Source organism: Acartia tonsa, chromosome 13 (genome assembly GCF_053477335.1).
Source record: "Acartia tonsa isolate MP-2025a chromosome 13, ASM5347733v1, whole genome shotgun sequence".
NCBI classification, from domain to species: Eukaryota; Metazoa; Arthropoda; class Copepoda; order Calanoida; family Acartiidae; genus Acartia; species Acartia tonsa.
The window spans coordinates 31056188-31080857 of NC_137272.1; the positions used below are offsets into that span (position 1 = coordinate 31056188).

Sequence of the window (24670 nt, forward strand, 5' to 3'; positions counted from 1 at the left end):
TAATGATTGAAACTAATGTTACTTCACAATGAAACTTCACAAAAAGTACCACAGTGGCATTAGGCTAATTTTAATCAGATAAATAGTGATTTAGAAAGTTATAATTGGGACCTTGAACTACGTGACATTTCAACTGAAGAGGCTTAAACACTTTTTACAGTTAAATTGAATGCAAGTGTGAAAAAAATGTTCCTTTCAGAATCCGAAGAAAATCAACTAAACCAGTCTGGATGAGTACTAAATGCTTTCAAGCAGTTAGAAAAAAACGAAGACTCTGGATTTTTTTTGCTTATAAAAAAGCAAGAAAAACTGGTCCAAAAACTCTGTAAAACAGCGGAAAAAAGTGTTGAGAAGAAATTGCCTCTGATAAAGGTAACACACGTAAACTTTATGCATACATATGTAAATTGAATACTAAAAAAAGCACTGTTAGTCCTCTAATCCACGAAGAAGTAAAAACTGGCTAACATTTAAATAAATATTTTGCTAGCGTGTTTGTTGAAGAAGATACTGAAAATCTGCTAACTATCAACGAAGCTGATGTTGAATCAATCGAAGATATCTATTTTGAAAAAGGTAAATTAATAGAAAAAAAATTGAAAAACTGAAGGATGGATCTTCACCTGGCCCAAATGGAATCTCAGTTTTTTAACTGAAAATAACCTCTAAAATTTTGAAGATCATTTTTGAAAAACCATCTCTGTACCAAAAGATTGTAAATCTGCAAATATAAATACAAGTTTCACTAACAAGTATACCTGGCAAACTCTTTGAATCCTTTGTCAAAGATAGTATTGTCAACCACTTGGATTCGAACAATCTGCTTAACTCTAGTCACATGGATTTCGTCCTGGCAGATCCTGCACATCAAATCTCCTGGAATTTTTAGAAACTGTGTCCAAAAATATTGACGAAGATGGTAAACCAATGGATTTGTTGTACTTAGACTTTACCCAAGCCTTTGATAAAGTACCAAGAAAAAGGCTTATTATAAAACTAAAGGAATAAAAGGAAAAGTTCTGCAGTGGATTACATACTGGTTCCTGTAGAAAACAAAGACTGGTTCTGAATGGTGAAGTTTCTGACTGGGAAGAATCGAAGTCTGGTGTGCCTCAGGGAAGCTTACTTGGTCCCATCTGTTTCATTGTCTACAATAATGATATAGACGAAGCTGTAATCATTATTGACATTGCCAAAAAATTTGCTGATGATTCCAAAGGAACCCACACAGTCTGTGCTCTTAATATCTACATATTAAAAATTGTGAAAATGGATTGAAGCAGATTAAAAGACATTCGCCTCGATATTCTCACACGAGAATCCTGATAATTATTCATTACAATAAAATGATAGAATATTCAAAATGTTAAACTATTATTATAAATTTTTTTTGAAAACAAAATCTTACCATTGTTCCTTAGATATTGCAAACAACTAAACAATTTCCAACACTTAAATTTCTGTGCATTTCAACACCTGTATTAATCAGGTATTAATCACCAGGGAGGGGACAATAGGATATTAATTCAATTTTATAGTTGTGACACTTTAAAGTTGCTAAAACAGATAATTCAAGAAAATCTAGATATTTATGATAGAGCAACTTTTATCAGAAATTTATTTAACTTTTTTTTACCTTTAATGATATAAGCCTACTATTTAGTATAGCAAAAATTTGGGAGCAATGTGTTTACAATAAACTAATTATGTGTTTTTGATAAAATTAATCATGTGTATTCAGTATAATTAAGGTTACAGTTCATATTTTTTACCTCATTGCTATTGCCCATACATTTGTATTGAAATATTTACGTTAAGATATTTCATTAAAAACCTTTAATACTTCCTCCAGGTCTCCAGAAATCTTTAAAACCCTTCTGTGGCCGCAATTTTTCACAAAGCTTAACCGCCGTTTTCCCGTAGACCGCCGACTGCGGCGGCTGGCAGCTGCCAAATACAGCGAAATTTATATTTTGAGATTTCTAATATAGAATTGATATAAAGATAAACATTTTCTGAAAAAATATTTTTCTAGCTTCAAAACTAAAAAAAATTGCAGCATTTTTAAGTAAAAAAGGACCTAAAAACAAAGGTTATTAAATTAAAGGGTGAAGGAATAAATTGACTTTGACTCACTTATAGTCGAAAATTCATTATCAACAAGGGATCATGCACAAAAATTAGCCATCTAGCTCTAATAGGAGCTGAGATAATAATGGGGGGCGTTGAACGCCCCCTCCCCTGACCGATAAAGGTGCGGCAATGGGCCCGACTGTTAAGAATTAAGTAAATATATTAAGATAAGACAAATTTTAAATCATCCAGAGGTGTATTACATCTATAAAATGTATAAGTGCAAATTCCCGCTTTGGTCTCAGATAAAATGTCCAAAATCGACCCACCCTAATGTAATTGTACAATACATCAATTTATCGGTTATTGTCTGATCCCTTTAGATCCCTGGGTGATTGATTATTTGGAATGATGTCAGCCAAGGATGTACAAGGGGTAATCAAAGGGGTACTTACCCCAAAAAAAGTAATCAAAAAGTGATCGATATTTTGTCAGCCATGAAGATGCCTCTTTAATAAAAACATATAGTCAACGTAATATTGTCATATCAAATCAAAAATAGCATGTCGATATTATGCCACAACCCCTTTTTATAAAAGCCATAAACTCTTGAAATTGGATATCAATAGAATCAGTTATGGAATGTGCTAGGCTTTATAGAACACACTGGGCGTGCTAAAAATAAACACATTTATAAAAAAATAAATAAAATAATTCATGGATTAGATTTAAGGGTGTGCATCCGCTAGTAAGCCACTAGGAAATTTAAATATGTCAATCAAATCCGTATTTTAAAAGCGAAGCATTTCTATAATTAGCGTCGGTCCGTCCGTACGTCACAGTTAGCTCTTTTAGTTAATTTAAACAGGTTAGAATTGTCCTATGTATTGATTCCAAACTTTGCATGATGATTCCTGTAGTAGTTAGGTACAATTTAAAAAGCGTAGCAACTCTATAATCCTATGTCCTTACGTCTATTTTTAACATGTTGATTTTTAACCTTTTTAACAACTAATTTTTATGTGATAAAATTATCTGCTTGTTCTGATTTTTGGAATAGTGATTCTTATAACAACAAAATGCAATATTAAAAGCGAAACATTTCTATACTTAAGTCCTACAAATGTAAGCATGTCCTTTAACAATATCCTGCAATTAAGCAGTTTTTCAACAAATTTACTTTAATATTAATTAATTTATATTGTGTTTATTCAGTTTTGATACTCTACAAGTGTTAATGTCCGTTTGTCCTACCGTTTCAGAGCTTCACTTTTATGGATGATGCAATCCTTGTTTTTTTTGCTAAAGCGCGGCTACGATCCCTAGATTTAATTGCAGATTATAATTTGTTTTATTTTTGCAATAATTAGGAGTAATTAAAGTAAAAACACATCTGATTATCAAGGCAAAACGGATTTTATTCTATTCCATACATTTTAAATTATTTCAAATTTAATAATACTAAATAGATTCTTCTTTGATTTATGCCCAAAACCTTATGTTCCTTTCTAAACGACGAAAATGGTTCTATTCCTTAATTTGAAGAAAGCCAGCACTCTACTATATCAAAATTTGGACCAAAGCCATAAACGGATTTCATATAGATACTCAATAATATACATTAGATCTCAAAAAAATAACCCTTCCTTTGTTAATAATATATTATCTAAAATACAAAGAAGCTTGATGTCTGTCTGTCTGAAGCTTAAGATCTCAGTATCCACTGAACCGATTGGGCTCTAATCTTCAGGAATTATACCTACTGGTCCTGTGGTGGCTTTAAGTTATTTTCTTGGGGGGTGGGACACCCCCAACTCCCCATAAAAATGAAAATTCAGAATTAGGACTAGCTCGTATCCTATCATATAGAGTAGTAAAGTTTTTTTTGTCTGTAGCGAATGATCTCACTAACCGCTGAATCGATAAGGTTCTCATTTACTATGGAGCTTTTTGTATGTCAGGTGATGGCTTTAGGCTATTTTATTTTTAACATATTTGTACATAAACTCTCAAACAATTAGAATTGAGAAGGCTTGAATAAAGCGAAATATATATTCTACAAAGAAGTGTGTTCTTACATGTGTAGTTAGCTCTAGCCGCGCGTTTTTTGGTATTTTATTTTTAGAAGTCCGGGTTAATGATTTAGGCTATTTTTCTGCTTCAATATCCTTTCGAATGTTCAGCCCCAGGATGCTAAGGGTGCAGCCGCTAGTAACCAACATTTAAGACGTGAAAAGAAGATTTGCAATTTAACAATAACATACAAATAAATCCTCATATACCCAATTTATTGATAAACAGATGTAATTAATTATTTCTGCAATATTCAAATTAAAATATAGATATTAATAATTAATAATACATATATATTTAATAATTGTATTTATATATATATGCGAGTCCTATATTATTATTTTTATAAACATTTTTTCTAAAAAGGGACATTTCAAATGTTTATTATTTTAGAAAAAGGACAAACAAAGATTTAAGCAAAAATTTAACCCCAAAACTCATTAAAATTATTTTCCTATGCAACGCTTAAAATCAATGTTTGTCCCGGTCTACTATCCATCAGTTTATAAGATCTTATGTATCACAAAGCAATTTAGGAGTTTTAAAGAAAACAAAAAAAGTTTATAAAACATAAACATTGGTAATTTTTAGTTAAAAGCTCTCAAAAATAATTGATATTGTTTGTATGAAAAGAAGGAGGGAGAAATGTATTGCTCTCGTAATCAAGAATCTCAGGGCGGTTTCCGGGGGGTGGGGGGATTACTGTGAATAAAGCCTTTCAAATTTTATTCCAAGTTGTCCCGAATTTTTTAATCACGATAAATAAGCATATCCCCCTCCATTTTTACTCTTTAAAAATTTACCATAAAACAACTAAAAACTAACTCAATATGAATTAAATGTGTTTTCTTTTAATTTGAGCTTAAAATAGCAAACAAAAGTTGATATACTTTTAACAAGGAAAGTTCTAAAAGTGCATTTATCGAGGTTTTTTTTAATACCATATTAGTAATTTCTAGTTATACACAAAATTAATCATGTTTAATAAAAACTATTGGTTGAAAAGTTTGGATACTAATAGATTTAGACCATTCAAAATGGATTAAAATGATGTCGTTGAATTTAAAACTTTGGGTAACAGTGTAAAATACTGTCCAATTTCCCCCGCCCTGCCTAAATGCACTTTGTAGAACTAAACTTTTCCCCCAGTCTTAATAAAATTAGCGGCATTTCCTACCAAAATAAACAGTGCTATTTAATAATTTTCTTTAAAAAAAAACTGGTTAATAGTATAAATATAAATGGACTAAAACAAGGACAATATTATTCAGCAGCAAATAAAACTAAATGTCAAGTTATAATAAGAATTTGTTGGTAAGCTAAATAATTTTATTATCTCTGTTAAATTTATTTTTATATTCATTAGTTGAAGGGGAATGTCTTCACCGAGTATGCCAAATTTATTTTGACTAACAAGAAACAAAAGAAAATTTGGCACACTCGCAGAATAGCCGACCAGTCCACCCCCCCCTCCACCATTCAAAATAATTTAATAGAGATAATATGAAAATATTGATTACAATTAAAATTAAGTTACTTTCTTTATATATCTTTATAGTCATATTTAATATAATTGTAGGAGAAATGTTAATATAACTATACTTCCATGTTTATTTTATTTAGAATTATTTTATCATTATCATTAAATCTGACTTTTTTTTATATGTAGGATTTTTTGGTGGAAAATCAGGACATGAAACCATTTTTCTTCATATAGAACTTATATTTCTATACTTTTCTCACATTTTTGTAACAATTCATGTGATCACTGTGTGTATATTTTTCACTTCTTTTTTCTCTTTAAAATGAGTTTTTATGTGTGAATTTGTTTAGTTTTGTTTGTTAACCACAGCCAATCAATTCTTCCACTTATCATGACAGCAGATCTGAAATATCAAATAGATAAGTATTCATAAAATTTTGTTTAATAGATTAGATACCTACTATTATTTCATCTACAGACATACAGAGTACAGACCCAATATTTATCCCTTATCATAAAAAAAATAAAAATCCGCTAGAATATTGCAAAATAACAGGGCGCTTAAAACATAAGACACACAACTCTTTGGAGATCATTGTTTCTGAGATCCACTAGTACCATGCAAATGACGTATAAGCATTATTATTTTAATTGGTGGAAAAAGTAAAAATATATACTTTTTCTCATATTCATTCGAATCCGGTGGACAGGAACCGGTTCTCATCAATACGAAAAAACTATGTCTAGCATCGTATTATAAACCGCTTTCTACGAATATAGAAATGTACAATCATATGATAAAAACCATTTAAATTTTTTAGCCCATGCCTTCGGCACCTCGGGGACAAAAAAAACTGGTTTTAATCTAATAATTGTACATTCTATATCCGCGGAAAGCCGTTTATAATACGATGCGAGAAATAACTATTACCAAATTAAAAGCACTACGTTACTAATAGAAACCCACCTGCTTGTGGCTGTGTGTTGGCCTCGAAGGCTAGGATTGGGGGTTGGGGAGGGCCGTTTTCCAACCCCTCCCCGCTACTTCTTCTCTCAACAGAAAGATCCAAAATCTGATCGAAATCTGAAATTATTTTAAAAAGGATTAAAAACAAGGATGACAACCTCCAAAAGTCGAGCCAGTCAGAAAAATCTTCTTTAAAGTCTTTCAACTGTACTAGCAGCCTAGAAAACACTAAAATTATCAAGTTTTATGTTACGAACGGACGGACGAAATAGGCTATAACGCATTTGCAAATAATATGAGCCAATAAACAAAATTGTAATTTTTAATTTTAACTGTAACTTTCTGTTTGTTAATAAAAAATATTAGATTTCTTGATCTCGAGGGGCCAAAGGCTTAAGCCAACATTTTTTTATTTCTTTTTCGGAGAAAATTCCTTATAATATGATATGATAATAAGCGCTTTTCTAAATGGCCTAAAATTTAAAGGTTTTCATAAAGCAGAAATTAATCTGATTCGTAGTTGTCCAAATATTTATAAAAATTGTTACCGTTTTCCAGAGCAGAGATTTTACCGTTGTCGACTTCTATCAGTGGACTGAAAAAAATAATACGATTTATTATTCATCCTTTTTGAAAGTGGCAGGATGTCTGGCCGTGTGTCTGTCTGACAAAGATCTCGTTAACTGCAAGTGCAGAACCTCTCTGACTCTGCTTTATAGGGAAACTTATTGGTCCCCAAAACTATATTTAACTATTTTGAGAGAGGGTACCACAACCCATACAAATGAAACTGCAAAGAAAGATCCCTGCAATTTTTTTCTCTCGCTCCTTTAACTAATTTTGAAAGTGGGGGTCCATACGTAGGAGCTACATTGGGCTAAAGCAGTCTTTGAGAAAAAAATACGTGACAAAAAAAAAACACGCAACCTTTGAATAATGAAAATATTCCTACCTATGGTTGGAAGAAATTTTATTGAGAGCAGAAGCTTCATTATCCTCGGACGAGTCTACCAAGCTGTTGTTGTCACTATGATGACTCTTGTTGCTGAGTGAATCTAGAGCTCCTTTCTCCACCCCATCTCCGTTGTTGTCAACAACACTACCCCCATCAACATCTCCATTCTCGTGGTTGTTAGTGTTGTTGGTGGTGGTAATATCTTTGGCTGAGCCATGTTCCTCACCATTTTGTATCACAATCTGTTGGAAACACATATTTAAAATAATTTAAAACGATTTGAAGAAATAAAAAGAGGGTAATTTTTTCACGTAATTTCGTACTGTTGCGTTGTAGTCAAATGCGTTTATTAAGTCAAAGTGTTCTTAATTATTACCAAATGTATAAGGATATGAAAAGGTCCATGATTAAAAATATTTTGACCTAATAGTAATAAGAGCATTTGACTACAAACCCCCAACATTAAGGAATTATGGTAAAAAAATATTCTCTGGTAAATTATAATAAACTGGTGCTATATGAGTATTTGATTCGCAGAAATTAACATCAACAGCTTAAGAAAAATTCGGCGGGAGTTGCAGTGCACCAAAGAATAAGTAAAGAAAAAATTATAAAAATTCTTCTTTAAATTTTTTTTATATTTAATATGAATGTTTACCTTGTTACTACTACTACTACTACTACTTGTATTATTCATATGGTTGTTTTGGTTTATATCTATCATCAGAGACTTTATATCCTCACCGTTCTCCTAGGAATTTACAGTGTGTATGTTTTTATATCATCCTATTACACAAAGTAGTAAGGTTTTTTTGTCTGTAGCTACTGAACCGTTTGGGTTCTCTATTTTAGGCATGCTTTATCACATGATGATTTTAGGCTATTCCATTTTCGGCTACAAGTCTTGGGATGGTTTTAACTATTTTTCTAGTCCCTACTTTCAAATGCAGAGCCCCTAGATGATGCTAGGGAGGTAGCAGCTTATTATATAAAGTAAAAATATTTTTTTGTCTGAAGATTAAGATTTCTATATCTAGTAAACTGATCGAGTTCCCAATTTGCAGATAACACAATGAACGATATATTGAAGTACATCCCAAATGATAGTGATAAAAGTTATTTATCGCATCGTATTAAAAACAGCCCCGGAATGCCGAAGGCACAGGATAAAAAAGTTGTTTTAATCTTATTATAGTACATTTTTATAATCGTAGAAATCAGGATTTAATACGATGCTATACATAATTTTCGGTATGATTCAAAACCGTGTTCTAATCTACCGGATATTAATCGGTTTTGAAGCGATACTGGAAATAAAATTACCCCTTCTGCATAATTAAACTATTGGTTATAAAGTTGTGACACTGCTAGTTTAAGCAATCCTATCAAGAATTTATAAAATACCCAAAGTTTTTAAGCCAATGAAAATGATAGGTAATGTGTTCAGGTATAAAACCTTTGAAGACCAGTAAAAATACATTTCCCAAACTGGTACTTTCATATGATATTGATCAGGGAAAAAATACAGTCATAGAAAAAACTACTCAACAATTATCTGTAATAACAGTCTGTCTGTCTATGGATAATACAGTCATGGCGTCACGTGCCTTGGCTGAACAATATGATACACACACGTCCCTGAGTATTGGAGGATTTCTGGTGCGCTGAGTCTGATGATTCCCGCGCTGATGAGTCAGTTATATCACCCAATAGATCTGGTTTTGTAGGGTCAACATTCGTGTCCAAACTAAAAATAAATAACAATGTTTTTATTTGATAGGAAGATTCAATCATAAGTAATGGTAAAATGTTGCTTGTATTTTTTCGGTCCGTCTAACTGTCCCTATCAGTCCATCTATCTTTTTATCTGTGTTCTATCTATCCATCTCTGTTTCTATCTGTACGTATATCTATTTGTCTTTCTATCTATCTTACAATCAACTTTTCTGTCTGTATGTCGTCTATCTATCTATTTTTATAACTGCTTTCTGTCTATCTTCTTATCTACCGTACAGTCCGTCCATCTATCCATCTTGATGTCTACCAATCTATCTATCTATCTGTTTGTCAATATCCATTTATCTTCTATCCATCTATCCCTTACCTGGCAGGTTGTGAATTTTGACTAGTGGAATCTTTGTCGTCCTTGGAGTCACCCCCCGGAGTTTCTTTCTTGGGGGTTCCTGTGGGGGTGCCAGCGCCTCCCTTTCCTCGTGTGCGCGCCATAATTGCCTAAAAAATTTAATTTCACGTTAAAGTTTTAAAGATTTAAATCTTTTTGAAACGTTTGATATTTTTTCTTCTATTTGTATCAAAATGTTTCCCTAACAACTGGGCCGATATGATCTACATTTACAGGGAAGCTTCTTATATTAAAGGCACTAGCGGCTACGCCCCTAGAGGCCTCTAGGGGCACTTGAGGAGGAGGGTCGAATTTGATAACCCAATTTCTTATTTCTTATAAAAGAAAAAAAAATTAATTTTGTGAAGGGGGTAATTTTTTTAGGGGCGATTTCTCTTGTGAGGGTGGTAGTACCCTCCCCCAAGATAGTTAAAAACCTTCCCGGGAAATATGAGAAGCTACCCTGTTAAGGAGAGCCCGATCGGTTCAGTGGTTAGCGAGATCCTTCGGTACACACAAACAAACATCCTGTTACTTTATTATAAGGATAGATTTATCCTTCTAAAAGGAATAAGAATAAAGCTATACATTAAGGTTTTTATGTTTGAAACAAATGATCTCGGAAACGGCTATTCCGTGTATTTTCATATAAACTTTATTTCTATCTTAACGGTTTCAGGCTATTTTCCTTACCTCAACTCTCGCCTTGCGGCGTAACCTTTCCTCCTCTTCTACCCGCCGTTTCTCCTCCAACTCCGCCAACTCTTTCTCCCGCCGCTCCGCCTCTTCCCGAGTTTTCCGCTCCGCCTCCTCCTTCTCTGCTCGCACGCGCTCCTCCTCTTCGCGTTCAATACGCGCGCGCTCCGCGGCCTCCGCCATTGCCTTCTCGATGCGCTCCTCCTCAAGTCGGCGAGCCTCAGCAGCCAATCTTTCTGTCTCCTCGATCATCCGCCGCTCCTCTTCCTCCTCTGCCAGCCGCCTTTCCTCCTCCTCCTTGGCAATAGCCTCGAGACGGAGCCGCTCGATTTCTGCCTCTCTTTCCATTTTTTCCTAAAATTAAATGTTGTTAGGTATCCTGTTAAATAAAGTATAAACCTTTTTTCGTCAGTAGCGCTAAACCGATATTATATACTTCTTCTTTAAAGTGAAGCTTATGATGGGCCCATAGATAGTTCTGGGCCAATTTTTTTTATAAATATTGTTTTAGGTTAATTTTCTGCTTTTCCATGCCCCTTCCATCCTCTAGATGCTAGGGGCACGGCCGCTAGTAAAATTATAAATTACTTAAATATCTAGGTATTAGTTTTAAGTTTATTTTGGTGTTCATTACCAAATATCTTTTTTACGTCATTGTATGATGGTAAAATTAAGAATTTGTACCTAAACAAGATTGTTTTCAATAAAACCTATGCCTTTTTAACTGAAAAAAGGTCTTTTCGAGCCATTTGTTTATTGCCAACGAAATCCTACTTTTCCTTTTAACTCACCTTCATTTCCTTCCTCTTTTCAGCAATTCTGGCCTTAGCTTCTTCTTCGCTTGTTATAATCTTTCTTTCTGCTGGAACTGGGGGCAGTGAAGTTTTATCATTGCTTTCCACCTTTGCAAGTGTTACATTCTTGGTAAACAATTTTAACAAGATTTATTCTCATAAAAACTGATGGTTTTAGAATTTAAAAAAAACACTGTCCTTTCGTGTAGAAACATATTAACACCATAGAACGCCTCAAAATTATTTTTCAAAACAAGGCTAAAAAATAAAATCTGTAAATGAAAAATATTAAAAGAATGTTTTCATTCCTTATCGCCATTAGAAGCCTCTGTTGCGTCCATATCATTAACAGGATTATTATTGTCAATCTGAGCTTGTCTATTGTCCACCATCTCCTCGCCCATATCTCTGTTACCCTCCATCTCCTTGTTGTTCTCGTCTAGTGACTCAGATTTGCTGCTGTCCTGTCCCTGAAAACAAAGTAATGTGTAGATTTAATCAGGGATCTAAAAGAATATGACAATTGTCAATAAATTGATGTACATCCCCAATGATGATACCCCTTCTGTAGATTACAATTAGTGGTTCAAACGTTTGGTCATTCAACTCAATAAACTAATCAATCAAAATTCTTTAAAGGTCCCCAAAGTTGTTAAGTCAACGAATATATAACTTTGGGGACTAGTGTAATAAACAGCCCAATGTCCTCTCACTCCCTGAGATTGAATAATTTTAATATGAAAATGGTAGCAATACAGTAATACTGTCTTCATAAGTGTATTTATGTTTGGTTATTAGAAGAAATTGTATTCTTAACAATCTCAAGTGACTTATGGACGTATGAACAATCCAAAATTAGCAAGTATAGTAGTGATGCTGGCAGCTGCGCTACAAATAATATTATACCTTAATAATATCCGGCGTAATTTGTCTCTCTGTGCCGGCCACCCCCTCATCTCCATCCCCACCAACTCCCGCAGAATTTGGCGGGAAATCCGAAGTTGGCGCCATTTTGTTTTGTTGTAGGAGTTCAGTTGAGTTGTGTACACTGCTGGCAGCGCTACCTCCCATGTCCAACTTCGGCTTGGATGTCACCTAATAGTAAAACATTGATAGGCTAGGGTAAAGCGGGGCGATCTCGGTTTTGAGGTGAAGTCGGTATTTTTTTGACCACCTTCATTAAATGACATTTTTCTCCATGTTCTAATCGACTGACAGAAAAAAACATAAAATCAAATTTGTTCCTTATTAAATTGCCTACAAAAAAGTATAAAATGAAATTTTTGTGGCACCCCTGTCCTGGATAAAATGTTTATTTAAAAAAACATGCGCGTTCAGTTTTTTTCATTTCCTGATAAATTTTTGTCCCCCGATTCCAAAAATATCTTTCCCGAAATCCTAGCTGTTCTATAAGATCTCCAAAACTGCAAATTACTTTTGTCACTGATTTTCAATAATTTTTTACATAACTAATACAAAATTTTGTTCAAAACATGTTTTAGTGAACAGTAAAAAGTGTCTAACACACCTTAGAATATACATTACTTGAATGCCAACAAGACCTAACAGAATCAATAAAAGTATACCTGCCCTTATGACAGTTATTAACTGTTAAACAGAGCCAATTTGGGTTTTAACTAGAAAAGACATTGAAGGAGCAGTTTTTCAGACTTGACTAAGAAAATCAAAGTTGTAGAACTTGCCAAGCCTAACAATAGTTGTAAGATGAACTGTTGCAGCAGTGGCGGAGATTATCTGCGTCCAAAATATATAAAACAGCGCATAGCAACCTTGTGCCCTTTTTTAGACGAGAAGGACTCATGTTGTTGTGCTTTTCCAATAAATACAAAGTTGTAGAATTTACTAGGCCTAATAATAATAGACATTATTGGCATCCATCTAGGACACACTTTTCTGAGAAAAACTGAAAATTGTGAGTTTAATGTGAATAACAGTCAAAACAGTGATTGGTGGGTTCAAATTTTTATCTATTTCTGTCCTCATTGGTTTTTTAGTTTGTTCAGACCACTCCAATATTATTGCATCCTAAAAACAATGGAGAACATCATTGAACCTTGGACAAATAGACACAAATGTAGTCCTGTCATCTCAGAGAACAGCTGGAAAAAGTTACAAAGATCACAGAAACTATCAAACTCATTACTGTTAACCTTAAGATGGCCCCAGAACAACATATACATCAAGAAACAAAAATTTTACCAATCAAAAAACATTGAATGATGAAATCAAAACAATACCTTTTGACTGGCCATCAACCTGACCATCCAGCACACACAAATTTTCACAGACAACTGCCAGCAATGGTAGTAGAGATTATCTGTTAACATTTCATTGATGTTCTCCAATTTTAGACAGGAAAGACTTCACAATTTTCAGTTTTCCTCAAAATATCCAGAAAAGTGTGTTCTAGGTAGATGCAAATAATGTCAATGTTGGGCCTTGCAAGTTCTATAACTTTGTATTTATTGTTAAAGCACAAACAACAGTTACTTAAGTTGCTTTGGAAAAACTGAAAGTTCTGACATCTAATGGTTGATAATAGTTGTTGTTGAAGTTAGGACTCAGATGCACATGGAGACTGGAAGTGAGAATCCAAAACAAGCTGACTCGCAATTCTCATGGAAGCTACTTAATTATTACTTCACCCTGGCCTAGAGTTTTGGGAGATGTTCCAAATCAAGCCACACTAATTAATGGCACTCTCATACGAGGAGCATGGATGAGGAAAAGCATTGTTAAAGCTGCTTGATATGTAGAACTTCCTACAAATCTCCCTCCTTACAACCTTAGGGCATCTCAGGGATGGTTGTGTGATTATAATCTGACAAATTCCGACAGCATTTGTCAACCAAGTGCAAAGTCTATGCGGGGAACTCAGTTTCTCCCAACCACTAAGTAGTGAGCTAACCACCACTATGGAACAAACCGTCATTGGCAGGTTCAAATTTTTGGCTTAAATTCTGTTAGGTTTTCATTAGTTTTATTTTAATGTCTGATGTTCAGGTCCCCCTAATATGAGTCCTTCTTGTCTTAGAATGGGCACAACGTTGCTATGCGCTGTTATATATATTTTTGACAAATCTCCACCACTGCTAAATCAGTTCATCTTACAACTATTGTTAGGCTTGGCGAGTTCTACAACTTTGTTTTTCTTAGTCAAGTCTGAAAAACTGCTCCTTCAATGTCTTTTCTAGTTAAAACCCAAATTGGCTTTGTTAAACAGTTAATATCTTTCAAAAAGGCAGGTATATTTTTATTGATTCTGTTAGGTCTTGTTGGCATTCAAGTAATGTATATTCTAAGGTGTGTTAGACACTTTTTACTGTTCACTTAAACATGTTTTGAACAAAATGTTGTATTAGTTATTAAAAAAATTATTGAAAAATCAGTGATTAAAGTAATTTGCAGTTTTGGAGATCTTATAGAACAGCTAGGATTTTGGGAAAGATATTTTTGGAATCGGGGGACAAAAATTTATCAGGAAATTAAAAAAACTAAACGCGCATGTTTTTTTTAATAAACATTTTATCCAGGACAGGGGTGGTGGGATGAATTTTTAGGGTACTTATTGGGTCTTAAAGTCGGACGACAAAAAATTTTTTTTAGATTTTTTTGCTTCGGTCGGAAAAACGGTAAGTTGGACAAAAACTGGTAAGAGCTAGAGCTTAGACGTCTTCAGGGGACTTATTAAGAATCTAATAGGCTATCCATTTCCGTTTAAAACTTTAAAAAAGCTTGTATAGTTTTTTCTTAAATCGACTAAAAGTGAAGCGGGGCGAATTCGGTTTTTTCACTTTTTATACTAACTTTTTCAATTTTATATAAAACAGTGAAATTTTCGAGAAAAAAAGTCAAATTTCTCGTACTTAGAAATTTTTTTTTTTTTTTGTAGAAAAAATTGTCCGATCTTCATAATTTTTTTTGTGAATGCTCTTTATTACATTTAGCAACTTTAACCTTTAGGGCATGCTGTAATTAAATCAATATGTCATAGGTTTTTTGAAGCTGGAAAATCGACCACAGATTTAGCCAAACTTTTCGCTTTTTTCAACTTGATTTTTTTAGGAAATTTTGCTTATAGAACTAATTTTTTTTTGGCCAAATCTATTCAAAATTGCCTGAATTTTAAGGATCAGGCCTTTAAAGTCATAAAAAGTTATTTTTTCTAGTAGTATTTTTATGTTTTTTATCAAAAAAAATTTCGAAAAAAAAAGTCAAATTTCGCGTACTTCGGAAAAATTATTTTTTTGGTAGAAAAAATTGACCTATCTTAATAAAATTTTTTGTGCATGCTCTTTATTACATTTAGCAACTTTTACCTTTTGGGCATGCTGTAATAAAATCAATACGTCATCGATTTTTCGAAGCTTGAAAATGCCCTACCGACTTCGCCTCAAGGCGGGGCGAAGTCGGTGCCGTTTTAGAGATCAATTTTGACAAACTTTCCAAAATCCTAGGTTTACGTCCTTTTAGGACCTGATCGACTTTTCCGAGATCTTTCTACTGGTCTTGGTCCCATTTAAAAAAAATAATTTTTACGATTTGCAGGTTCAAAAAACCGAAAAAAACACCGAGTTCGCCCCGCTTTAACCTAGGTAATTCTTTTATTTTTGTTTTTTTTAATCATGTATAGGGATGAGATACAACGCAGGATAGCTACGTACCAAGAATTTGTTGAGTTTTCGAAGTTTTACTCACTAAAACAAAAGGTTCAAATTGTGCAACTTTAGTTTCTTAAATTCTTTCGTAACATTTTAGATTTAGGAGAATATTTTACGAAATTTTAATACTCGCTACTAATTTTACTTGCTACCCTTTCAAGAAAATTCAATTGCTGCATTAAAAAATAAAAAAAAATGTATGGATTTACGTATACTACTCAAAATTTGTTTCTCCAATTTTAATCAAATCAAACAAATCATTTTGTATGGTAAGTAAATAAAATCAGCTGAATTCTAAAATTGGTAGAATAGTATGAAATGAAATACAAAAGGCCTTTAGTCAGTAGATATCTTATAATCTATATGAAGGATAATTTTATCATATTTGGGGATGTTTGAAGGTTCGGGCCTCTCACCTTAGCGCGTCTCGCCGCATTCTCCGCCTTGACCTGCGCGGGAGTTTTGCGCGCACTTGAGGGGCGCACTGGATTACTGTTGACGGGGCCGCAACTACTTCCGTTACTTCTAAAATATTGAAGAATTTTCATCAGGTGGTTTCATAGAAGAGATTTTTAGAAAAGGAAAGCATATTTATTGCTTATTGTATTATTAGGTATACTTAAAATATATTTAGGTACCTAATATAATAAGTGGAAATTTTACAAAAAAATATCCAAGCTTTTCCTAAAAGAAAGAATAGAATCCCCCCCAAAATTTTCAAAAAACACGATAAACTATCACCCCAACTTTTCAATGAAAAATAATGGGGGGGGGGGGGGGTAGGTGGATTCTCTACTCGACTAGGCACTTTGAGGGAAACTGTCTCAAAAATGTGTATATAACTTATAAGGAAAGCTTCGCCCAAGTCCTCACCTTTGATCTTCTTCTAACTGTTCTCCATTAATGCTGCGCGCGCATTTACTTCGGTCCAGCTTTGGAGTCGCGGCTGAAAGTAGAAAATATAGATTAGATACAAGTTAGGTTATTTTCAGAAAAAGGAAAAATTTTGTTTTCTCGACTGCCAATGAAAATATAAGATGATTCCAATGACTATTATAAATCTTTAGTAAAGTGTAACTTGCGTTCTCTGTACGTTAATTTCGCAGTTGATAATATTGGAAATGTAATTTTTTAAGCCTGTACTATCAAAGATAAATGTCTAAAATTTTTGTGGCAAATAAACATCTATTCAAAGAGAAATTTTGCCAGTACATTAAAAGGGGGGGGGGGGGGCGAAAGTGACACTTTTTGAAACCAAAACTAAAAGTCAACAAAGGAACTCAACTAAAAAAAAGAGTTACAGGTCTGAGATTTTGCATAGCAGTTGCTTAATAGGGGTAAAATATGGAACTGTGAAGAAACGGCGACGCAACCGCCGAAAACCGCCGTTTCCCGCCGAATTTTTTTTTGCCTTTTCTCGGCGGTTTTCGGCGGTTGCGACGCCGTTTCTTCACAGTTCCATATTGTACCCCTATAAAGCAACTGCCATGCAAAATGTCAGACCTGTAACTCTTTTTTTTAGTTGAGTTCCTTTGACTTTTAGTTTTGGTTTCAAAAAGTGTCACTTTCGCCCCCCCCCCCCTTTCTTTCAAATACATAAGCTTTGCTTCTTTCAGATGTTATCTTCCTTGTTTTCTTTAAAAGAGTAAAATATGTAAGGTTAGTAAATAAAAACACAAAAAATCTTCCAAACAAGTTAATTCCAACAAGCATTATATGCAAAACACAAAAAAACTATTGATTTTTACTTATCTGTTTTTTTTCTTTCTATGTAAATTAATACTTTTAAAATCTATCCATTTCTAGTCCTTTTTAATCTACACGTCATTTATTCTTCGTTATTATGTATGTTTCCCAAGGAGCTAAGAATTGAGACAATACGCGATAAGTTAATGTAAACCCCTAATGACAAAATTCAAAACCAATCCTTCAATACATTAAAATTATTGATTAAAAAGTTTAAGCACTTAAGTTTGAACAAACCAAACAAGATTTAATACAAATTCTGAAAGTTTTAAAATAAAACAAATGTTTTTGAAATTTTGGAAACCAATCTTATTTACAGTCTCTATTTCCTTATTCTTCTTTCTAAAGATTCTGTTTTTTTTTGTCAGAATTTATTTTCATCATTTACATTACAATCTAATCTTTTAAACAACTATCTTTAAATAATTTCTTTTTTACGTGGACAAAAATGTCCACAAGTAGCGTCGCAATAACAATCTAACAGTATACGTACAAGTTTTGTTCCTAAGCGCAGGTTTCTGACCACGCTCCTCATACATAGATGAAGTCATTCCGGTGGTCGCAATACTCAAAGGTCTCGGACGACGGCCAGCCGTGTTGGGACGCAGTCGCACCTGTTCAGCCGTTTAGTTTTTATACACGTTTTATCTATGTTTGCGAGGCAGTTTAAGGGCAAAGAATAAAGGAGAAAAATAGAGACTGACAAAAATAGAGAGATTACACTGTTAAGTTGAAACAATGAATAAATTTTTAAAACTGAAAGAGATTAAGAGTGAGGGGAGATAGATAGAGAAGCTTCGCTTGAAAAAAAGATACAAAGGCAATGAACATTTCTTGACATTTTTATCAACTTCACCCAACGTTTTCCCTCCCCTTAGAAAGCCTTTCTTCAGCACCGAAACCCTAGTTAGGTCGACCTTACACTTAAAACTTTAGGTATTTAAAAAAGAAAAATACATTTTTGGGAGAATAAAAAACATTTTTTTGTGGTAGGTTTTTTCCCAAGGAGCTTTTCTAAAAATAGTTTTAAGCCAAAATAAAATTTTCCTGACCCTGTAACAATATTTACAGTAAATCCTTTAGCACATACAGACAGATATCCTGTTACTTTTTTAAAAAGTACATCGGGGCAGGTAAAACGTGTAAAGAAACTATTCCTGTACAGAGCCGCCTCTGCCACCGCCGTGGCCGGACATAGCACTGGAGGGCCGGGAGCCGCCAGCCGCACAACTGTTCTCACGGGACAGACCTAAAATGGTGGAAAACAAAATGCCATTATTTTGTTAGTAAGTAAAAAACGGCAACAAAAACAACAAAATGTTAAAAAGGACAAGTACTTCTTTTAAAAACTTATAATAGAACGATGATAGTACTTAAAAAGTGATACATTGAACCCTCCTTTATAAAAAATAACCTATTTTACCTACTCTTCAATTTAAATTCTTTGAAATCTAATTTGTTCAGTACTACTATTAGTTTTTAACCCAAAATTCACAAATCCAAATCACAAAGCTTTCATAAAAATGCTTTAGACAGAAAAAAATCCCCAAAACTAAAACTAAAAAATCTGTTAATTCTAAAACTTTATCATTATAATAATAATAACACGCATACACACAATTATAATTTTTTATCTTATTAAAGGTTAAGTATATAAATTCTACTTATTAAAGCTTTATAAACTTAAGATTACCTAAGTACTAAATACATAATGTTTATAAAAAAAACTAGAATTCTAATAATAATAAATGTTGACTATTATAAATGATTCTTAAAGTTATTAATATAAACAAGTATGGCAGGTTACTAGTTGGTGCTTTCCCACAAAGTGCATTTTGAGCACTGCAAATCACACTTTAATTTTTAAAAATCAATTAGAAATAAGTAGGATGGGGAGTGGGTACTTATACTGTGCCTAACTCATGCGGGGGGCCCTGACAGTAACCCAGTACCCAATTTAACCTAACCTAACATGATCTAAAGTAATAACCAATCAAACCGCCCCACTTTTATTTTCAATTTGTTGTAAAAAAGAGCAGGTGGGAGTGGTTTATTTGCTCGATAAGACACTTAGAGAGAAATCGCCAGCTAGCCTAAAAGAAATTTTACTGTCATTCTAAGATAATTAAGACTCCAAAACCATGTTAGTGATGTGTTTTCACTTCCACACAAGTAAAAAAAAGCAACATTGATTCGCCAGAAACGCATTTTATCACAAAAGCACATATTTTCCTATCCCATTTCATACATCCTTTAGATAAGGGGGGGGGGGGGGGGGTTAATGCAACCATCTCGTAATCAATGTATAAATGGCACTTAGAATTCGAATTTCGATCTGAAATTTTTCATGAGTAATCCTTGGTAGGTCTATTTTCCCTAAATCGAACAAAAAGTTGGAAAAATAACGGCTAACAGCTGGCGGCTCAGCAGTTTAGCCATTTTTTTGGGCTATTTTCAATGCAAATCATCACGAAACCTATCTCCACATAATACTATTTTCTGCTCCAAAATGTTTTCAAACGGTTCTAGCCGGTGGTTGCTGGTATTAGAAATCTGAAAATGTTGTTTTTGTATCATATCACATGATTTAAAGCAAAAATATGTTTCAAAAAGTTGATTCCAACGTAATTTATGACAGATTTGCCCTAAAAATAGCCAAAAAAAGGCTGAGCCGTTAGCCGTTACTTTTTCAACTTTTTTGTTCGATTTAGGGAAAATAGACCTACCAAGGATTACTCATGCAGAATTTTAGATCGAAATTCGAATTCTAAATGCCATTTATACATTGATTACGAGATGGTTCAATTAAAAACCCCCCCCTTTATTTTTCTATTGTTTCTTTTTGAAAATTTGATATGATTTTATGCGGAAGTGAGTACACACCATAATTAAGGACTATCCAATAAACCAATAACCTATTCAAAAATGGTGTAGTCATCAGGGAGGGAGGAGACCTTTGACTTTGATATACAAACATTAGCTCTCATTCGTTGGCTTATGAACGTTAAGGACTTTTATTGAATCTTGATTGGATGGTACAAACTTCCCCAAAATTTAAAATTCTAAATAAGTGGAAATTCTTAATATGAGTTGAATGTCTTATCCCTTAAGATCCCTGTTAGTCATAAAGAAGGCTTTAACCATTTATAAACTACATGGTTTAGTAAACAAGGATGAAAATAAACATAAGGAGTGGTAATTAAATTATATCAATAAATAAAACAGAGAAATGTTTGTAATTTAAAACTTTAGCTAACAAATATTTTAATTAAATTTTCTAGTCTAAATAACTTTATTTAAGTTTAGCTATTAACTACATTAGAATATTAACTTTATAAATTTAATATTTAGATTTAAATTCGTATGATTTGACTTTTTAAGATTTTTTAAAAAGAGAGGAATAAAATATATCTATGTCTATGAGCATATTAATAAATATTGCAAAGAGTACATAAATTGAGCCTAAAAACATGCAAATAGATTATTAAACATTTTTACATGTGTGTACGTGTGTGTGTGGGTGTTTCATCATGCAAAGATGTTAGTAATACAGGTAATTAACATGCAATAAATTAAGCTATGACCCAAGTTTAAAATGAAAATAAAATGGGTCTCAAACCTGATGTAACATCATCATTTGATCTAACACATGCAAGGCCATGCCCAGAGGTTACAGCGCGCTGGTGGCGGCCATTTCCCGCATTTTTTCCACTTTCAACATTTCCCGCGGTTTTTGCAGCTGTTGTCTTGTACCAACTGCTTCCACCGCTGCCACCGTTCGGCTTGGTTGGGGTAGATGGCGCTGTCCTGGAGCCGCCAAAAGCCCCAATTGCATGCTTTTTACCAGCCCGGTGTTTTTTGGTTAAAGTAGCAGTTGAAAATGTTGTAGTAGTAGTAGTAGTAGTAGGGTTTACATTAAGGGTTAGCATGCTTTTACTGTATGTAGCAGTTGTAGACGACATTATCATGCTGGCAGAAAGCGCAGGATTTTGGGAGTTAGGCGCAAAACACAGTTGTTTGGGTCGTGCAAGTTGGTCCAAGCGAGAAGCACTAACCGTCCGCCTACCTGGTGTGTTGGTCGTACCGGTGCGGATGTAGCCACTGCCACGCAGCGAGCCGCTGCCGCTCTGCATTACGGTGGGGATAAGGTCGGTGCGTCGGCGGTGTGCAGTAGGAAGGATCGGCGCGTGGAAGGATTGCGCAAGATGGTGGGTAGAGGAGGTCGGGGTGGTCGTGTCATCTCCTGAGACACAAAATATTTACTCAACCTTTTTGGATTTAAAATAGCTATTTCAAAAACACGAAAGTAAAAAATTAATTTACAAAGCTCGGCAGCCGCTAACAAAATGCAGGGAATTAAATGTTTCAATCCGCTAAATGTCATAGTCGCGGCTTGCAAGCAGCTGCCACACCCTGGCTTAAGATAAAAACAGAGCGGTCAATGCTTTTTAAATCGTATAGTGGCTTCGCCCCAATCTTTGACCATTCTGTTCCATTTTTTTTTGAATATCCAAAAATCTTAAAGTAGTTTTATACTGAGGCCATCAAAAGGAAAGATTTATCAAAAAGGTGCTATCCCTCTCTGTGCTTATCGAGCACTGTAACCCCCCCTCTATCTGTCTAATTTTAAAATAAATTGAAAATATAGGAGGGGATTTAGTTATAAGGGGCGGGTGTTGTTAAACCGGGCTGTATATAAATTTTGGAATTCAACCGTTTTGACAGACATACACATACAAGTACTTTAAACATTGATAAAATAAATTATACTGAACATCTACAGCTATTGAATAAAAATAATAATCTATAACTAAATCTACACCCAAACATGCAAAGCACACAAAAAAGCAAGGCAACTTATTATTACAAAGCTTAGTTAATAATATGAAATAAACCAAAATTATCATGCAGAAGAAAAAAATCGTTGAAAAAATTACAAAGAATGGGAGGGGGATTGATGTGCAAATCTCGTAATCCAAGTATCTACAGACTTATATAACATAAAAAAGAGTGTTTTTTTTTGCAGTCAAATACATTCATTTTGCATTGAAAAACATGTACATATGTATTTCATATGTCTAGTATAAACAATATATTGTCTTCGATACTTTGATTACGATATCTCAAAAATAATCCTCTCTCTCTCCAATGGGATTTTTTCTAAACCAACCTATTCGAGCCACCATTTTAAGTTGACTTTTTTACCCTTCTGGGCAATTATAAAACATTTTGGAGTAATATTTATTTATAATGTTCTGTAAAAATTAGGATTCTTGAAGCTTGTCTAGATTTTGGGATTCATGTAATAATAGAATATAATCAGAAAGGGTGTACGTCAATTAACAATAAAATCGTCCTATTTCAAAAATCTGATATTCAAAATTTTCCATTTTTATGTGTATTGATTTAAGCTTTGCTTTCTTGGATGTTGTCATCCTTTTGAGTTGACAGTCTAATCCCACTCATGGGAATAATGCAATAATAGAAAAAAAAATAAACTTTAGAAAAAAAGTTTATTTCATGTTATTTTTTAGTAGCGAAGCTACTCTATAATGTAATTTGTCAGTCCGTCCGTAACGCTATGGGAAAAGAGGTAATTTTCTCCACTATTATTCAATATAGACCTTTTTTTATGACCACTGAATGCCTACTCTATAACTCACTTTTACATCCATGATTTTTTGTGCTTAGAAGCTTAGGATGTTGCCATCCACGTTTAATCTTAAATTATCCATTTGTTCTATCACAATGTTAGCTAGCTTAAACTTTGTTAGTGAGAAGAAAATCTATTTTTAAATTTGTCTTCACTGTCAAATAAAAGATTTTTAATTACAAAAATAGTAGTATTTATCTTAGAAAGCAAACAATATCACTTGAAGAAAAGTTTACTTAAATAACCAGTTGTTCTATATCCCATAACTAATATTTGCCTTGTATAAAACTACAAGTTGAATCACAGCTGATGTAAGGAATTGGATAATTCCAGTCTACTGGTACAGAAATATATTTCTGTTTACATCAGAGTAGTTGGGACAGTTGAAAATGGTTCTAAAGTCATTTAACTCCAGTATTATTACGTTTCAATAGCAAGTTGGCCTTAGCTGTGATTATATTGTTACACTAAGGTAATAAAAAGCTATTGAAATTCCCAAGAGGGAATGCAAGGGGAAAAAGTATAAGTCTCCAAAAAAAGTTTACACAAAAATTTTAAAAGGATAATAGAACACTTCATATTATAAAATATACTTTTGGCCTTTTTTTGCAGTTAAAACTTATTTAAGTAAGTTTCTTTAACATTCTACAATCAAACTTAAACTAAAATAAACCTTATTCTAATAAATTATCAACGTTTTAAGTTCATTTGTTTGAAAGTTTAAGAAATGAGGGAAAAGGGGTAAAAGGCACTTGGTGGGTTCTGGAACTGTTTAATATCCTAGTATAACAGTAGACTTTTAACTAGGACTAGTCTGTAGCAGTGAAGTATTATGACTCGAATAGAATAACTATAGATCCAATATTCTATTGCATAGCTACCAACAACAGAATATATAAAAGTTAAATGCATGAAAAGTTGGGGAAAAAGGGGGTGGGGTATAGAAAGTTTATACCTTGGGGGAAAAAAGAGGGAAGTCGAAATTTAATCCAAGAAAAATACTTGGTAATAGACTTGGATAACTTTAGATTTGGTGTCAGGTAGCTAATTAAAAAATTAATTTCAATGAAATTTATAACAATAACTTTAGGGATCTTAAGGGAAAAGGCAATGGAAGAAAAAACTATGTACAATGTACATTAGACTATAAAAGTTGGAAAGATTTTTAATCAATATAATAGATTTGAAATCTGCATAAAATTTTAAGGATTTTTTTTATAAAATTCGTTTTTTATATAATTCTTTATTTAAAGGCGCAAATACAAATTAAGTTAAATAATTTTAAGATCTGTGATTGGTGGATTGAAAACTATCTGCGCTCTGATTGGAGAAGCTTAAGTGACGTACATCATTCAACCAATTATAGCGTAGGTAGTTTCCAATCCAGCTATCCTATTGGTCAAAATTTATTAACTTAAATCGTATT

At 33.4% G+C, this 24670-nt stretch overlaps 1 protein-coding gene across 2 annotated transcripts in view; it reads right to left on the bottom strand.

The window, feature by feature from the left end:
• Positions 1 to 4346: 4346 nt before the first annotated feature.
• The window catches only part of LOC145334897 (uncharacterized), a 159721-nt gene continuing 139397 nt past the window's right edge, over positions 4347 to 24670 (bottom strand). For both annotated transcript variants that reach the window (XM_080180516.1, XM_080180517.1), the window contains 17 exons: positions 21658 to 21834; positions 16719 to 16791; positions 16262 to 16370; positions 12070 to 12258; positions 11471 to 11633; positions 11161 to 11270; positions 10367 to 10723; positions 9656 to 9783; positions 9189 to 9298; positions 8210 to 8301; positions 7549 to 7793; positions 7145 to 7191; positions 6597 to 6713; positions 5667 to 6032; positions 5324 to 5465; positions 4950 to 5035; positions 4347 to 4746 (listed from right to left, as the gene is read on the bottom strand). In XM_080180516.1, the coding sequence (XP_080036642.1) occupies positions 6019 to 6032; positions 6597 to 6713; positions 7145 to 7191; positions 7549 to 7793; positions 8210 to 8301; positions 9189 to 9298; positions 9656 to 9783; positions 10367 to 10723; positions 11161 to 11270; positions 11471 to 11633; positions 12070 to 12258; positions 16262 to 16370; positions 16719 to 16791; positions 21658 to 21834 (1931 nt within the window). In that variant the 3' untranslated portion in view covers positions 4347 to 4746; positions 4950 to 5035; positions 5324 to 5465; positions 5667 to 6018. The remainder of the gene's footprint in view (positions 4747 to 4949; positions 5036 to 5323; positions 5466 to 5666; positions 6033 to 6596; positions 6714 to 7144; positions 7192 to 7548; positions 7794 to 8209; positions 8302 to 9188; positions 9299 to 9655; positions 9784 to 10366; positions 10724 to 11160; positions 11271 to 11470; positions 11634 to 12069; positions 12259 to 16261; positions 16371 to 16718; positions 16792 to 21657; positions 21835 to 24670) is intronic.